Here is a 17,743-nt window from a genome sequence, read left to right on the forward strand (position 1 = left end):
CAACCTCGGCTCACTGCAACCTCCGCCTCCTGGGTTCAAGCAGTTCTCCAGCCGCAGCCTTCTGAGTAGCTGGGATTACAGGCATCCACTACCATGCCCGGCTAATTTTTGTATTTTTAGTAGAGATGTGGGTTCACCATGTTGGCCAGGCTGGTCTTGAACTCCTGACCTCAGGTGATCTGCTTGCCTCAGTCTCCCAAAGTTCTGGGATTACAGGAGTGAGCTACCACGCCCAACCTATTCTTGTTTTTCAAAATTGTTTTAGCTACTCTCATTCCTTTGCCTTTTCATATACATTTTAGAATAAGCATATCTGTATCTTTTTTTTTTTGCTTGTAGAGACAGTTTGAGACCAGCCAGGCTGGCCTTAAGTGATTCTCCCACCTCTGCCTCCCAAAGTGTTGGCATTAGGCCAGACGTGGTGGCTCACACCCGTAATCTCAGCACTTTGGGAGGCCGAGGCGGGTGGATCACTTGAGGCCAGGAGTTCATGCCCAGCCTGGACAACATAGAGAAACCCAGTCTCTACTAAAAATACAAAAAGCTGGGCGTGGTGGCCCACACTTGTAGTCCCAGCCATTTGGGAGGCTGAGGCACGAGAATCTCTTGAACCCGGAAGGCAGAGGTTGCAGTGAGCCAAGATCGCACCACTGCACTCCAGCCTGGGTGACAGAGTGAGAATCTGTCTCAGAAAAACAACAACAACAACAACAAACCCACAAAAACAGGGCCAGGCGTGGTGGCTCACGCCTGTAATCCCAGCACTCTGGGAGGCCGAGGCAGGTGGATCACTTGAGGTTAGGAGTTCAGAGCAGCCTGGCCAACATGGTGAAACCCTCTCTCTACTAAAAATACAAAAAATTGGCTGGGCGCAGTGGCTTACGCCTGTAATCCCAGCATTTTGGGAGGCAGATCACCTGAGGTCAGGAGATCAAGACCATCCTGGCCAACATGGTGAAAACCCGTCTCTACTAAAAATACAAAAATTAGCTGGGCATGGTGGCGTGTGCCTGTAGTCCCAGCTACTTGGGAAGCTGAGGCGGCAGAATCACTTGAACCCAGGAGGCGGAGGTTGCAGTGAGCTGAGATCATACCACTGCACTCCAGCCTGGCGACAGTGCAAGACTCCGTCTCAAAAAAAAACAAAAACCAACCAACCAAACAAAAAAATCAGCTGGGCGTAGCGGTGTGTGCCTGTAGTCCCAGCTACTCAGGAGGCTGAGGCAGGAGAATCACTTGAACCTGGGAGGCAGAGGTTGCAGTAAGCTGAGATCGTGCCATTGCACTCCAGCCTGGGTGACAGAGTGAGACTCCATCTCAAACAAACAAATAAACAAACAAGAACAATGACAACAAAAAACCAAAGTGTTGGCATTATAGGCTCAAGCTACGGTGCCCAGCCTATGCATGTCTGTGTCTTAAAAAACAGACAACAAACCCTTGCTGAGATTTTGATAGGAATTGCATTAAACCTACAGATTGAGAAGAAATGCCACCTTCACTATGTTGAATATTCCAATCCAAGTACATGGTTTGTTTCCACGTATTTAGGTCTGACTTCTTTCATTAGAGTTTTGTAGTTTTTAGCATGCAAGTCCTGCATGTTTTGTTAGATTTAGTCCTAAGTATTTCACTTTTCTTTGAGCAATTAGAAATAGTATTATTGTGTTTTAAGCTGGGCGCGGTGGCTCACCCCGGTAATCCCAGCACTTTGGAAGGCTGAGCCAGGCAGATCACTTAAGTTCAGGAGTTCAAGACCAGCCTGGGAAACAATATGAGACCCCATCTCTACAAAAAAATACAAAAAATTAGCAGGCTGTGGTGGCGCATGCCTCTGGTCCCAGCTACTTGGGAAGCTGAGGTGAGAGAATCGCTTGAACCTCGGAGGCAGAGGTTGCAGTGAGCCAAGATCATGCCACTGCACTCCAGCCTGGGTGACAGAGACTCTGTCTCAAAAAAAAACAAAGGTATTATTGTGTTTTAAATCTCGGTTTCCATGTGTTCGTTGCTAGTATGTAGAATCAATTAATTTTTTTCTTTATTTTTTTCAGACGGAATTTCACTCTTGTCCCCCATGCTGGAGTGCAATGGCGCAATCTTGGCTCACTGCAACCTCCACCTCCCGGTTTCTAGTGATTCTCCTGTCTCAGCCTCCCGAGCAGCTGTGAGTACAGGTGCCTGCCACCATGCCTGGCTAATTTTTGTATTTTTAGTAGAGACAGGGTTTCACCCTGTTGGCCAGGCTGGTCTTGAACTCCTGACCTCAGGCAATCCGCCTGCCTCAACCTCCCAAAGTGCTGGGATTACAGGTGTGAACCACCGCGTCCAGCAGAATCAATTAATTTTTTTATGTTGATCTTGTACCTGTGACCTGAACTCATTTAGTCCTAGGAGTTTTTTTGTAGATTCTTCAGATTTTCTACCTAGATTTTCATCCTATCAGCTATAAATTGGGAATTTTATTTCTCCCTTTCCTTATATATTAGGCATTTATTTGCCTAATTTTATTTTTCTTGCCTTATTGTGCTGGCTGGGTCTTCCAGTACAGTGTTGAACAGGAGTTGTGAGAGGAGACAGCCTTGCCTGGTCCCCATCTCAGAGGGGAGGCCTCTAGCCTTTCACTATTAAGTATGATGCAAGCTGTAGGGGTATCTGTAGATGTTCTTTATCAAGCTGAGGAAGTTAGCTTCTATTCCTAGCTTGTTGACAGTTTTTATCATGGATGAGTGAAGTTTGTCAAAAATTTTTTTGCATCAATTGATATGATCATGTGCTTTCTCTTTAGCATTTGCAAAATATTGTAAAAAGCTTGGAACCTTCCCGATCTTACAATTTTCTCAGACCTATGGGGCCCTAGGAGCTCAGATGCTACCGCTGTTCTAGTCCACCTCGTACCAGTGTGCTCCAGGGAATGTAACCTGAGCCCTCCACCTGGCCAAACTAGCCAAATGCGGGAAATGCCACCGTATAGATTCTTGGAGCTTTACAATGTCCATCGTCATAGCCAAGCCTCAGTGAAGCCCCGCGATAGATTCCTGTTACCTTCGACACGGACTTTACCACATTTATTCGACCACAGAGCTCTTGTTTTGCACAAACCCTGTTATGGCCTCACTGGACTTTCTCAGAAACACACTTAGAGAACTGTTTTACTGATCTTGTCCCCTCTTTGCAGATGATCCAAAGACTGGAAAGAGAAGTGCTCTGACCAGGGCTCTGGTTAGTGGCATCACAGACACAAGGTCGCAGGTCTCCTGACTCCAGCCCACTGTTCCGGCTCCAGACCACACTGCTGTGACACGCTAACAAGTCAGCCAACATTCCTCATTACCAAGCTGGTCTCTTTCATGGCTCCCGGGCACTCTATCCGCACTGAACCTGGGTCCAAGGGGTACAATTCTTCCTAGTTTCAGTGGGGTTGAAGGGTGGGCAGTATGAACACAGGCCTGGCCAGTAAACGGATCTGATGTGGGCACACAACCAAAGTCAGCCTGACAACACTCGATCCCCAAAGGTGATGCTAAATTAGAGGAAACTGAGCAAGGGCTACCAAGCGCTACTGCGCAGAGAAAAGCAAGGTTGCAGGCCGGGCACGGTGGCTCACACTTGTAATCTCAGCACTTTGGGAGGCCAAGGTGGGAGGACCGCTTGAACCCAGGAGTTCCGAGACCAGCCTGGGCAGCACAGTAAGACTCGTTCCCATTGGAAAAACAAAACAAGTTTTCCTCATGACAGGCCTGAGCCCCCTGATCCAGTCAGGACAGAAGAACCTACCTTGAGATTCATTTTTATCTATTTATTTTTTGAGACAGTCTGCTGTCACCTAGGCTGGAGTGCAGTGGTGCAATCTTGGCTCACTGCAACCTCCACCTCCTGGATTCAAGCAATTCTCCTACCTCAGCCTCCCGAGTAGCTAGGGCTATAGGCTTGTGCCACCACACCTGGCTTATTTTTTTTTGAGAGTCTTGCTCTGTCACCCAGGCTGGAGTGCAGCGGCACGATTTCGGCTCACTGCAAGCTCCGCCTTCCGGGTTCACGCCATTCCCCTGCCTCAGCCTCCCAGGTAGCTGGGACTACAGGTGCCTGCCACCACGCCCGGCTGATTTTTTTTTTTTTTTTTGTATTTTTAGTAGAGACGGTGTTTCACCATGTTAGCCAGGATGGTCACAATCTCCTGACCTCGTGATCCGCCGGCCTCAGCCTCCCAAAGTGCTGGGATTACAGGTGTGAGCCACCGTGCCTGGCCTAATTTCTTTGTATTTTTAGTAGAGAAGGGGTTTTACCATGTTGGGCAGGCTGGTATTGAACACCTCACCTTAAGTGATCCACCAGCCTCGGCCTCCCAAAGTGCTGGGATTACAGGCGTAAGCCACTGCGCCTGGCCTCTACCTTGGGATTCAAATCACAGGAGACCAATAAGTGACTTTTTCCTCAAACCAATTAGATGGAATCCTGTCACCTGCTAACAGAAGCCTAACTCACATGTGAAGCAGATAGCTTAGAATAGGCCACCCCTGAACTGGCTTGGCAGCCCCCTCTGGATGAGCGGGTGTTGGCCACCCCACAGTTCCACAGCAAACAGCAATCTTGTCTGCTCCGGGCCTCATCCCCATCCCACCTCCCACCAAAAAGACACAGGCAGCCAAAGGCAGCGTGGGCGGTCGTTGGTATACATCATACATTTATTAGTGAATATCCCTCTGAAATCAGCAACAATATTAAAAAAAATAATGATTGCACTACTTGGTCAAGCAGAACTAGCAACTTTCATTTTAAAAAAAGTACAAATCTGTTAAAAATTTCAATCAGTATACACATATATATAATACAACATACTAGTTATGTTAAATGCTACAAACCAATGTGAATCCCATGGAATGGAAAAAACCACACATTTAAGCTTTAAGAACCATTTTTTTCTCTATATATTAGCATTTTCTCAAATACATACATGGGAAAAATGAGGTAACTGTAAAATGTGCAAGGAACAGGGCCCCCAAAATTACATATATTTCTATATATATATGTAATTTTATATATATATAAAACCTTTCTAACACAGAACACAGGCGCTGGGCCCAGCCGGGGCTGGGGGAAGGTGCCCACTGTCATGCCTAGGCCAGAAGTTGGTAAATAAAAGAGTAAACAATGGCAAGCCCCCACCACAGGAAATCATTGGTAACATGGCATCTACAGCAAGGTCGGCAAATCACAAACATCCTAAGTAACTGCTGTATAAATCTTGGTTTTAATGATGATTTTTTAAATGCTGTGTTCCCCCCCAACAGCTGCTTGTTGGAATCACTGCTGCAGCCGACACCCGGCCTGCGAGCCTGTTTCCGCCTGCCCCAGGAACCGTAAGGGGTTTGAAAACCTTTTGCTGGGGTCGGGAAGGGAGGGGTTGGAGAGGGTGGTTCTGTGTAAAACACGTGGGTTTTCAACACTGCTATAAATATAGAAACGTCACCTGGAGTTATATACAGTAAGACTTTGGGTTCTCCATGGGGGTGGGACCAGGCTGACGGGCCCCGCGGCAGGCTGGGGCGGGAGCTGGGAGCCAGGGCCGCTGCCGGGAGAACGAGGGTGGTTGGAGCATCCCTGAGGCAGCAGGCGCCAGGGGCTACCTGCTAGGATGTGCCGGCCCCACACGCAGTTCGTTCAGGGCAGCAACCCCAGCTGGGTGTAGGACAAGAAAGGATTGGGACCAGGGAAAGAGGGTGGGAAGCTCAGCCAGACCCTACAGCGGCCTCCTCCAGGGCTCGGAGGACAGGGAACAGGTTGGGAGGGCCCCCTGGAGATGGGGGTCCACGGCCTTCCTGGTCCCCATTCTCCTGGGATTTCCTTGGAGGAGACTCGCCCAGGCAGGTGGGAGACGGGCCCCGGCTGGAGGGAGAAATGCCCTGAAAAGCGTCGGGTCCCGGTAGGCTCTAGGGACGTGTGCAGTACAGTGCATGGCAGTTATCAGCTGAGCACAGACCCCCCAACCCTGCCCCACGACCGCCGGCCGGCCGGGCACACGCATGCATGCAGGCTGGCCAGCACAGCCGTGCTCGGCCCCTGGGCACTCGGTCCCAGTTGGTCCCTATACTCGCCCCTGTTAAACCAAAAGAAAACATAAATTGTCTTAAATATCCACATCCCCAAATCCTACACGCGATTTCGGGCCAAATGAATAAACAAAAACTGCTGCTCCTCACGTTCATGCAAAACAACAGAGGGAGAGGAGACTGGGCACGGGTCTGGCTGCATCCCTGGGAGGGACAGCCACCGGGAACACAGGACTCCCTCTCCCCGTATGGCCCAGGCCCCTCAGGATACGTGTGCCCCAGCTCGGGGCTAGGCTGGGACACTCTCCAGCCTGAGGGTAGGGCTGGAATGTTGTGCCTGGGATGAGGGTCCTCTAGGGAGCCAGACTCAGCCCTCAACAGCAGCCAATGCAGAGCCGGCTGCCTGAGTTCACTGTTTGGGGTCAAGGGGGGAGGATTCAGCTCTGGGGCTCAGGAAATGGCCTCGTAACACCGTCAGTCTATGCACCTGGCAGTGCCACCTGGGCAGAGGGCACACCATTTCAGAGCACGAGACCTTCTGACCCAGGATGGTGCTGTCTGCCCATCCTGGGGCCAAGGATCTCCACCAGCCACAGCGGGGGAGTGGACCCCTGGCTCTCAGTGCCAGCAGGAAAAGGAGGGACCCGACGGCGCACAGGAGGGAGACCAGATTAGGGACACTCAGGCAGCTCCGTGGCGGGCGGACGGGCAGGCAGACTAGGGAGGGAGTCTTTGGAGCTTGGCAAATGCAGGGGCTTATTGCAGGGACTCCTCGCCGGGCTGACCCTGGCACCAGCTCTGGAGATACAGGCAGGAGCGATGGGGCAGGCCTGGGCCACTCCCTCCCCATCCTCCCTGGGCCCTACCCCCAAGTTTCCAGAGCTTCACGCAGGGTTCTCCCGGGCGGCTGTGTGGCCTCACTCAGCCTCCCTGGGCACCTCGGAGGCATCGGCCCGGCAGATGGGACACGTCCGGTTGGCCTGCGGGAACATGCATGTCAGGCGTTGCTCTCACCAGCCCCAACCCATCACATCTGTGCAGCCACCTGGGGGCACTTGTTCCCCTTAGAGCTGGAACTTCTGAGATGATGACAAGGACAAGGAGGGAAACAGCCCAGGCCTGCCCATCCCCCTGTCACTGCATGAGGAATGCCCAAGAGCTGGCCTGGGCAGTGTTACCTTCAGCCACTTGTCAACACACTTGGTGTGGAACTCATGGTTGCAGGGCAGCACTCGGAGCAGCTGCCGCGTCTCGAAGTCACTGAAGCAGACCACACACCTGTGGAGGGGCACGGAGTGTCACCTCCGCGCTGAGGTCCACGGGAGGGCTCAGTGGAGTGTGACTGCCCTGAGAGGGGTGTCCCATGGCAGCCAGCTGTGTTCAGAGGGGTGGGAGGTGGGGCATGGTACTCACAGCGTCTGCTCTGACTGATGGCTGTCTGGGTTAAAGCGGTATGACGGGAGCTGCTCTATGTCTGCTTTGGTGAGGCCCCGGGGCTTGGCATCTCCCAACCGCTCGGCCAGGTTCAGGAGGGCCTGCATGCGGGCAGGAAACGGGGTCAGCGGCGCCCAGGGCTGCAGGTCTCCCAAACCCCACCTCCCAGCATGGGGCTCCACGGGACCTCATAGTTCTCCATCTCCACGTCATCCACGTCCAGATCCAGGCTGATGGTGGGCCCCATTGCTGTTGGTGACATTGGCAGCATCGAGCTAGAGAGAGACAAGTGTGGGGGCCCAGGGTCAAGGTCAAAAGGAGTGGGGCGCACAGAGCCGCTCTCCTGACTCCCTCCTTGCAAACAGAGCCCAGAACGTTGCAGCGGGGACGGGAGCCCAGCTAGTGTGCCTGTCAGGCCTGGGGGAGAACGCAAGATGGCTTCAGAGGCCCTGGGGCCCCTGGAGCTGTGTTTGGGTCTAACCACTGGAGGTTCTAGGAGAACAGGGCATCAGGGACCTCGGGTGGATGTGCAGATACTTACAGGAAGTAGGGCAGGAAGCTGGGGTAGTAGGGTGGTGGGGGTGGTGGTGGGGGCGGCGGAGGCAGTGGCTGCTGCAGGCGGTATCTCTGGGTGCTCAGTCTCCGCGGCATCATGTGAGAATATGGCTGCAAGAGGGGTCAGGTGCAGGTCAGCCCGACGGGCCTGCCTCCCAGCCGGCCCGGAGCCCAGTGGGGTTCGTGGTGGCACTCACCACACCAAAGGACAGCTCCTGGTGCAGCGGGTCGTGGGGCAGGTAGTGCAGGGGCACCGATGGGGAAAGGGCTGGGCCAGGCGCAGAGGTGGAGTAGGTGAAGCTACCCAGGGAGTGCTGGTCCCCACGCAGGTCCACGTCATTGTCGAGCCGCTGTAGGGGCTGGAAGAAGCGGCGCTGGCTCAGGAAGTCAGTGAGACAACGCTGTCCTCGCCCCGCCTCCCCCGGCGCCATCCCCCTCCATCATCATCCCCCGCCAGCATCGGACCCTGCCACTCACCATCCGCGGGTGCTGGGCCTGCAGAGACACAAACTGCCCCAGGGGTGCCATGTGGGTGGGCTGTGGGGGTGGGGCCGGCGCTGGGGGATGCAGGATGTAGTGGTCACTGGAGATGAGGTGGGGGTAGGCCTGATAGGGCACAGGCAGCTGCTGCATGGTGCACGCCTGGATGAGCTGCCGAGAGAGGGGACAGGAGGCTGAGAATGTTCTCCTGGGCTCTGGGCCAGGCCTATGCCATGCCGCCCAGCAAGAGGCCCCCACCGGGCACACACCCAGCAGCTCCAGGGTCTGCACAAGAAACCGTGTGGAAGGCCCATCCCTGTCCTAGGCCACCAGGCAGGCCGCTCTACTCTTCAGGCCCACAGCCTCAACTCCCGGGCCTCTGCCAAGCTGTAAGGCAGGTACAGGGGTACTGGAAGGTCCCTGAACCTTGAAACACTCTATTACCAAACGTGAATACACGTACGCTTTCCTGGGGCGGCCAGGCAGGCGCTCTGACAGCCTGGATGGCTGGATAGCTCAGCTCAGTTCAGGGCTGCCCTGGGCCCGCTGAGCCGCTGGCCTGTGCCTGGGGCTTGCAGCCGGTGGAGGAGGAGCTGGAAACACACACTCACCGGGGGCGGCAGGCAGCAGAGGGGGTAGTGCTGCCCGCTGAACATCACGGAGCATGCTGGGAGCTGCTGGGCACTGCAGCCAGGGATGTGTTGGCCTGTAGGCAAGGGGAAGCCTTGGGTCGTCACTGTGGTGACCGTGTAGGACAGAGGGACAGGTCCCTGGTGCACCTGTGGGTAGAGAGAACGCCAGGAAAGTGTGAGAAGGAAGCTGGCCCTGAGGGCTACTCTCAGGAGAAGTCGTCCTGCCACGATCAGCTGCCGGCTCCCTTCCCTTCTCCACAGCGGCCTACCTCAGTGCAGACCAGACTGTGCCTCTACTCCCAGGGCCCCGGGGCAGAGAAAGCCCTGTGGGAATCCAGCTCTGCCAGTCATCCACTGTGGCCCCTTCCCCGGGCCTCAGTTTACCTACCTGTAAAACAGGGCTAATAATGCCTCCCTGGAACGTGCAATGAAGCAAGCTAGGCGAAATCGAGGCCTTGCCGCCTCTGCTGCTTAGAACGGCTCACAGGGCCAGGGGCACAGGGGATGGGGTTCTGCCTACCTGCTCGTGGAGATCAACCATGAACGGGCTCTGCTGGGTGGCTGGGTGCAGCATTCGGGGGCCCCCGCCGGCAGGAGCCGAGGCTCGGCGCTCCTCTACGGGGAGGTGTGGAGGTCGGGACGGCGGCTGCTGGGAGGGTAAGCGCTCATCCCGGGCAGGTGGGCTGGCCAGGGGACCCTCGAGGCCGGGGCTGCACCACAGAGAGGAGGCCCCGATAGGACTGAGGGGGCCAGTCGTGCACAGAGCAGGGAGAGAAGCCAGGGTGACTCCCCCCATGGGGAGGGAAGGCAGCTCAGGGCCCTGCGCCCCACCCCTGCTGGCCCCCGTGCCCCAGCATCAGAACGGTGAGGCTCCTTCCTACCTTCCCCAGAACTGGCCCGGGGTGCTGCCGGGTCCCGCAGAGAATCGCCGCTGACCCACGGGGGCAGAGGGTGGCCACCTAGTCACTGCCAGAGCCCATGGTCGCATCAGGGGGGCAGGGGGGTGGAGGGGCTGGGCCGGGACTCACAACTCTAGGAGGCAAAGAGACAAGGAAACTGAGGCGCCTGGTCAACATGGTGAAACCTCGTCTCTACTAAAAACACAAAAACTAGCCAGGCATGGTGGGGGACACCTGTAATCCCAGCTACTTGGGGGGCTGAGGCACGAGAATCGCTTGAACCTGGGAAGCAGAGGTTGCGGTGAGCTGAGCTGAGATCGCGCCGCTGCACTCCAGCCTGGTGACAGAGCGAGACTCTGTCTCAAAAAAAAAGAAAAAAGAAAAAAAGAAACTGAGGCACAGAGGAGTCCAGGCGCTTGCACCATGAGGGGTCAGGAGACAGAACCAAACCTCTGCAGTGTGACCCCAGGGACCAATGGTGTTCAGCCGTGCCCCTCCTCTGAGGCCTGGGGTCCAGTGCTGAAAAGCCAGGACACTTCAGTGTGCCAGCACCCAGGCCTCCTCAGTTGTGAGCTCAGGGAGCTGGCCAGCGCGCTTCCAGGCCAGTGGGCTCCCCACAGGCTCCCGCTGGGCGGGGTCTCAGGGCACCCTGTCTCGGAAAGGGGCTTAGGGATGGACTTTTTTCTGCCTTATACCAGGGGCTACAACTTGGCCTCCAGGTGGCAGCTGGGGGTTCCTGAGGAGGCTCCAGCATCCTCCCTTCCCTCTGGTTGGCTCCAGCAGGGATTCCAAACAGGCCTGGGACCCAGTTCTCCTCTTATGGGCGCCAGACAAGAGGTTCTAACCTGCTCCTGCCCTCGGGGGCTTCCAGTCCAAGGCAAGACACTATTCTTTCTTTCCTTAACCTGCTCCCACTGTGCCTAGCCAAGTGTGACTTCATCTACCTTTCAAGAATGTATAGCTGGCCCATTTTACAGAGGAGGAAACTGAGGCTCAGCCAGAAGAAACTTGCCCAAAGCCCCACGGTAGTGTTAAAGCTGGGAGGTGGGCCAAAGACAAGCCTCTCCCTGTGCTCTGCTGCCAACAGAGAGGACCAGTCCCAGGCTTCACGGGAGGCAATGAAGGAAGCCGGCCTGGGGAGACTGGAGTCTGGCATGCAGCCAGGCCTTTGCTCTGGGGCCCCCAACCCAGCCCTCAAAGTGGGAGGTGGGGCCTGTTGAGAAAAAAGGGAAGCAAGAACCCGAGAGAGGAAGTTGAATAGGAATGGGTTGGGCAGGGTCTCCTGCCTCGGGTCAGAGCCGAGGGTCCAGGTGGGGGATGTCGAGGGACCTGGCTCAACCTCAGGGTTCCGCTCAACTCAAAGTTGGGACGAGGCCCTTGCTGGAAAAGCTCTAGAACCTATCAGGCCCTGCAAAGCTGAAGGATGCGTCCGACAGGACCAGCTCTTTGTTGTTCCTGCCACAGGGAGGCCCCTTCCATCCCTTCTCCCACCAAACAAAACTCCTATGCATCCTTGATACCCAGCTTTCAAGGTTGCCTCCCTGTTGACACAGCCAGCCAGCGTAACTGTCAGCTCAACACCTAGTTCCTTCCTGCCAACAGCGACAAGAACCATTTCCTCTGTGCTGCACTTCACAAGCCTGGGCCCTGCTTCTCAAAAGGAGCCCACATGGGAGATGGGGCCTGGCCAGCAGAGGGTGTGGGCAAGGCCAGGGACCACCTTGTGTCCAGCTCAGGGCAGGCCTGATGGGATAAATGTGCACGGAACAGAGCCAATCACACAGGTCCGAGGCCACCCAGTCTGGCAGCGATGACTTTAATGCCAATGACTGAAAATTGGGAGATTACAAAAAAACCTGGCGTCTCATGACAAGTCTGGTCCCACTTGTTTCTGCCTGGCCCCCTCACTGGGAGCAACAGCCTTCCCTCCAGGTCACCCAGGCCCATCCTCTGCCTGCCCATCATCGGGGACTGGGTTTGCGACCCCTGGCCTGGGCCAAGTGCACATCGTGACAGGCATGTCTACACGCACAGGCTCCCTCATTCCTGCTGACAAACCAGCCAAGCAAACAACGGCCAAGGGAGACTCAGGAAATCCCCAAATAACTGAAACAGCAGATGCCTGGCCCATCCCAAGCCTCCTGGACCAGACGCTTTGGAGGGATGGGGAACAAGGGCACCTAGATTTTTATCAAATTCCCCAGAAGTTGTCACAGCACAGCTAGGTTTGGGAATTTCTACCCCAGCTAACCTCAGAAAGCCTGGGAGCCCGCAGTTCTGCTGGTGTGGAACAAGCACCATAGTAACTATGCTGTTTTCCCCGCGCCAACTTGGTGAGTCGTCCCAGCAGCCAAGACACCAAGGCTCGGAGAGGTGAGGTCCAAGGCCAGTCAGCCGGAATCGTGAGTGCACAGGGGCATGACCTAAGCAGTCTGGCCGTAAAGCACCCATGATTAGCCACCAAGCCAGCAGCCTTGACTGCTCCTCTTATGCCAGGATGTCTTCCAGATGGCTGAGCAGTGCCAGACCCAAGGCACTCTCACAGAGGCCCAGGCCTGTGGGTGTCTGCTCTGTAGACACCCTACAAAGGCACCCACTCCCCAGGGCAGGGAAGGTGGTAAGGAGCTGGGAAAGCAAGCCAGAAGACAGAAGGGCCTCCAGCTGTAAGAGCGTCGGCCCTCACAGACTCACACATGACAGTGACTTCTAGCTAGATTCTTGCCTACAGACCGTGGGCAAGGGCTTCCCCTCCCGAGCCTCAGTATCTTCATCTGTAAAATGGGAACAGCCCAATAACTACCTCCCAGTTTACCATCAGGGACTGCTCCAAGGCAACAGCAGAAGCAGCTTGTAAAGTCTGAACGTAGCTTGGGTGTGAATGATCATTATTAGAGACTACAACATGCTGACCTCCATTTCCAACCCCCAGCAGAGCTTGAAGGGCGCCACTTCCCAGGCAGCAGGCTACTCTAGGGGAATACCTCAGCTGGGAAGAGTGGATCCTGGCTCTTTAAGCCCTGCCAGGAACAGGGGTGGCATAGAAGGGTTACACCCACTTCACAGCTGAGAAAACTGGGGCTGAGAGAAAGGAAGTAAGTTACTCTAGGCCACAAGGCCAGAGAGAACAGAACTGGTCCGTCCTAGTTGGCCTCCTAGGCCCAAACTCCCCCAACCCATAACTCCTTGTGGCATCAGTAGCTGGAGGACATCACCTAATCCCGAGTGGCCAAGCCGTACAGGAGGCTGGGACAGCACTCTCTTTCAGGCACCCGTCTTTAGCTCGGTGGTACAGAGAAGCAAGCAAGGCCCAGAGTTGGAGCTAGCAACTTGCTCAAGGTCAAACAGCAAGGGTGGCCAAGTGGCCTCCCCTAACAACTGCTCTGCCGGTCCACATTTCTGTGCTGTGCTGTCACGGAGGTCTGTGCGATCAAGTCTTGGGAGTCCCGTCGCTGAGCCCCGTCCGCCCTGAGGCATGCAATGCATTCTGCAGTTAACACCACCCCTCTACACCCACCCAGGAAAGCCGGCCAACCCCTTAGGTCCAGCGCCCCAAGCACCTACCCTGACCTCGGTCTAAGAGCCCCAGGGATCTGTTTGCAGGAAGAGACACTCCCTTTTGCAGATAAAAACAAAGTCAGACCCTGGGGGCATGAGTAGGCACAGCCAGGAAGAGAAGCCCCCCTTCTTACTTCCCCATACCCCACTCCAAACAAGCAGGCTCTGCCCAGCGCAAGCAGAGCTTCCCAGCTGGAAGCCGCTGAGGGCCGGACCACCAGAGGAGGAGAGAAAACTCCCTGGGTGACCTTGGTCAAGGAAATCCCTTTGCTTCTGAGAGCCTCAGTTGGCACAACTGTAAAATGGGGGTGGAAATCTTTCCTTCCCAGAGCGCCCAAATAAAACCAGAAAAGTCAAGAAGAAACCAGGTGGTCACACTAGTGGGGAAGGAGACCAGTGTCCCTGGGGAAGGGGGGCTCTTCAACGCGGGCCAAGTGCATGTTGTGGGGCTCTGGGAAGCTTACCCAGCCACCCCTCTCCAGGCATAGCGCTGGGGAGCCGAGGCGCGGACGTCTGCCCCGAGAGGGGCCTCCCTCGTCCGCTTCCCACTCTTTTGTGCCGCTCTCGGAGAGACACCGGGGGCGGGAGACAAGACTGCAGCGCAGGGGCCGGAGCGCTGTGACTTTAAGAGCCGAGGATCCCGGACCATGTGCTCGGCGAGAGACAAAAGCAACAACAAAGGAAGTGGCGGCCGCAGGGGGAGGGGGGCGGCTCCTTCCTCTCCAACCGCAGCGTTCAGCCGCAGGAGAGTGGAGACCCGGCCCGGCCACGGGGGGCCCGGGGGGGTTCCTGATCCCTGGGGTCTCGCTGTCCGCAGTCTGGATAGCCCGTGATTAACCCCTGCGGAGCTAGCTAGATCACGGCCCCCATTCCCAGGGGAGGGGAGCAGGAGGTCCATGAGTAGGGGAATAGGGAGTTGGGGGCCCTGGCCCCGACTCACCTTTGGCCGCCCGGCCACACGTTGACTCCTTTGTTTCCGATCTAAGACGGCCAAACTGGGCAGGGGGCGGGGGGGGGGGGGCCTGCCTGGACCCTTTAAGAGCTCCCGCCCTGCGAAACAATGTGCTCCCCTCCCCACCCCCGGGTCCGGGGGCAGCCCGGCTCCTTCCGGGGCCTCTCTCTTTGTTGTCCGCCCGACGGCGTCTGCCTCGCGAGGCCCACACGCGGTCAGTCTCTCTCGGCCCAGGCCCTCAGGGAGCGGGAGGCGGCGCAGGACGCAGCTGGGTCTGCGCGGCAGCCGGCGGCTGGCCCTTTAAGAACTGTCCGCGGCGGCAGCGGAATGTAACAAACCCCACATTTGATTCACAACATTCGAAGCGGCGGGGTCGCGCGCCGGGCGGGAGGGGGCTCGCGGGGGCGCGCCAGGAGGATACGGCAAACAGTAGCCCGCTGCAAGCCCGCGGGGGCCCCGCCCCGCGCCGGGAGCTCCGCCCTGAGAGCCAATCACTCGCCGCGACCACGCACGTGACTACTGGGCCGCCATCTTGAAAGATTTTTTTAACCACCTCGCCCCCACCTTCGCACTTAAAGTGACCGCAGCCCTAGTCAAAAGCAAGGGGCGGGGCCACATGGACTGATAAAGATGGGGAGACCCCAGGGTGGGCAAAACCGATCGGCTGCAACTCGAACTTGCTATGCAAACTCGCTAACTACTCGCGCCTCTGAGGCTCAGTTTCCCTGCCGAAGAAACTGTACTGCAGGAGAACCGGCAGTACGGACTTACTGTGTCATGGTCCCCTCCTCGGGGACAGGGTGCCGCCTGAGATACTGAAGTGCAATGGGTCTGACCTCTGACAGGGCGAGAGCGGCCTCAAGCCGGCCCAAGTGGTTAGGCTAGCTCTAACAACCCTGGGCCGGCCACCTTCCCGGAGATGACGTCACCCCCAAGAGCTGCAGCACCGCGCTGACATCATGGCCCGGCCGCCCCACATCTCCTTGTTTATACTACGCGGCGTCTTTAAAAAGCTGGGACGGCCCACATTGCCCAACAGACCAATGGCGGGCCACCCATGCAAACGAGATAACGTCTGCCGGGCAAGGAGATTGGCCCTGCTCGCGCTGACGTCACAGAGACATTTAACCGCCCCGCCCCCAGCGTGGCGGCGAAGGAACAGGGGCGGGGAACAGGTAGTAGTTTAAAGCAAAACTGCAGGCACCGGGCGCTCTAGCTGCTAGGCTGGGCTTGAGAGTTTGGTGTCCCCGCGGAGACCTCCCTACCCAGGGAAACTGGGAACTAAGCCCAGTGAAGCCTCTATACTTTAGTTTTCTATGCCTCTCAGCAGCTATGAGACGGAGGGATTGCTAATAGCCAGTTCTTTTTACAGATGGGGAAAGTGAGGGCCTTCCCTTACTCCAGATCACACAACTAGAAATGTGGCGGAGCAGGAATTTGAACCTAACCCAAAGCCAAGCCTCGTTCTCCTTTGCCTCGAAGCCCACCCACCCGGGCAAAATTTATACAAAATGGGGTATTACCTCCACCACAATTATATAAGCAGAAAATCAGTAATTTCCTAAATATCCGAGAGCTGGAAGAGGTCGAATAATGAATATTGGGTGCACGCATATATAATCAATAACGACTCTTGGGCAGTTACCACAAAGAGGCAGCTGGAGGCGACATGGAGCTACCTCCAAGACAGCCATAAACGAGGCGCCAATGCAAAATGTTAACATCTGTTAACCTGGGTGGTGGGCCATGGGGCAGGGGGATGGGGGGCTCACTTTCTTTGCTTCTTTGGTATATTTCATAATCCCAAATTTTAAATAAAAATTGAAACCAAGATGCTGAACAGGTGTAACAGTATGTATCAGGTTTTTTTAATTGGACATATACCACATCTGCATTTATTTCTGGAAGGGTATACAGAAAACTGATTAACAATTGTTGTCCTTAGGGAGAACTGGAAGGGAGAAGTGGGTCAGGAGGATAGACTATTGTATATATTGCACATTAGCTCTTTTTAAAAAACTCTATGCATCATAACCCACTGAAATTTTAAAAGAAAACTATTATAGAGACTATGTCTTAAGTCTTTTAAGCCAGAAAACCGTTTGTTCCCTTAGAATCAGAAATCCCCTTTCAGCTTGGGGAACAGACATGTTTATGGCAATGTTTAGACCAGCAACAATCAGTATCACTGTGCAACACAATGACTGAAGATGGAACTGAGCCGGCTGTTTGCAGATCTCTAAGCAACATAAAAGCAAGTTCATGATGCAGTGCTATCGATGTTACCCGGAATCAAACTCTATCCATCACAGTTAAAAATTACGTGTGCATGAGAATAAGTGTGGATATACAAGGTTATGTCTTTAACCAGTTCCTTATCATCAACTGTTCCTTCACCTCCAATGTCTCCTTCAACCTTTTGTTTTCCCCACCACATAAAAGCAATTTGAAAACCCTCCCCTTGGCCGGGCGCAGTGGCTCACACCTGTAATCCCAGCACTTTGGGAGATCGAGGCGGGCAGATCACAAGGTCAGGAGTTTGAGACCAGCCTGACCAACGTGGTGAAACCCCGTATCTACAAAAAATACAAAAATGAGCCGGGCATGGTGGCATGCACCTGTAAACCCAGCTACTCAGGAGGCTGAGGCAGGAGAATCGCTTGAACCCAGGAGGTGGACGTTGCAGTGAGCCGAGATCACGTCACTACACTCCAGCCTGGGCAACAGAGCAAGACTCTGTCTCAAAAAACAAAACAAAACCAAAAAAACCCTCCCCACATTCGAAGGTACCTACATATTTGTTAGATTACTGCCTGCCTGCCCTTATGGATAGGGCCTACAGTGGCTCCCTACTGCCAACTGCATGGAAGCCTGGCTTGGAGGCTACACTTAACAAGCTCTTCCTGCCCAAACTTTTCAGGCTCGCCTCTCCCCAGTCCCTCCTCTCACACCATAGTGGTACTTCCTCTGGCCTTCTCTCCCTGCCACCTTCCTGCCTTTTTTCAGGCTAGACCGCCTGCCTGGGATGCCCTCTCTTTTCCTTTCTGCCAATCCATTTCACTTTTCGGCCGTTTGAAGCTCTGTTCCTATCTCGCCTTTTACAGGAAGCTGCCTGTGGCATCTCCAGCTGTGCTGAATCCCCCATTTTTGAACACAGAGCTAGATGCACCCCAGCCTTTACCTCATGCC

General features: G+C 55.3%; 1 protein-coding gene across 3 annotated transcripts; it reads right to left on the reverse strand.

The window, feature by feature from the left end:
• Window positions 1–4,656: 4,656 nt before the first annotated feature.
• On the reverse strand, window positions 4,657–16,333 carry RNF44 (ring finger protein 44). 3 transcript variants are annotated; one of them, XM_025387149.1, is made up of 11 exons: window positions 15,326–16,333; window positions 10,030–10,180; window positions 9,669–9,797; window positions 9,128–9,295; window positions 8,514–8,687; window positions 8,234–8,395; window positions 8,023–8,147; window positions 7,669–7,756; window positions 7,461–7,582; window positions 7,226–7,325; window positions 4,657–7,027 (listed from the first exon to the last, which is right to left on the reverse strand). In XM_025387149.1, the coding sequence occupies exons 3-11, from the start codon at window positions 9,720–9,722 to the stop codon at window positions 6,965–6,967; spliced, it is 1,056 nt and encodes a 351-aa protein (XP_025242934.1). In that variant the 5' UTR covers window positions 9,723–9,797; window positions 10,030–10,180; window positions 15,326–16,333; the 3' UTR covers window positions 4,657–6,964. The 3 variants fall into 3 exon arrangements, with proteins under 3 accessions (XP_025242934.1, XP_025242933.1, XP_025242932.1); XM_025387148.1 differs by having other exon boundaries at window positions 9,669–9,858; XM_025387147.1 differs by lacking the exon at window positions 15,326–16,333 and adding an exon at window positions 14,543–15,019 and having other exon boundaries at window positions 9,669–9,858.
• Window positions 16,334–17,743: the final 1,410 nt, after the last annotated feature.

This window comes from Theropithecus gelada, chromosome 6 (assembly GCF_003255815.1).
Source record: "Theropithecus gelada isolate Dixy chromosome 6, Tgel_1.0, whole genome shotgun sequence".
Taxonomy (NCBI): Eukaryota; Metazoa; Chordata; class Mammalia; order Primates; family Cercopithecidae; genus Theropithecus; species Theropithecus gelada.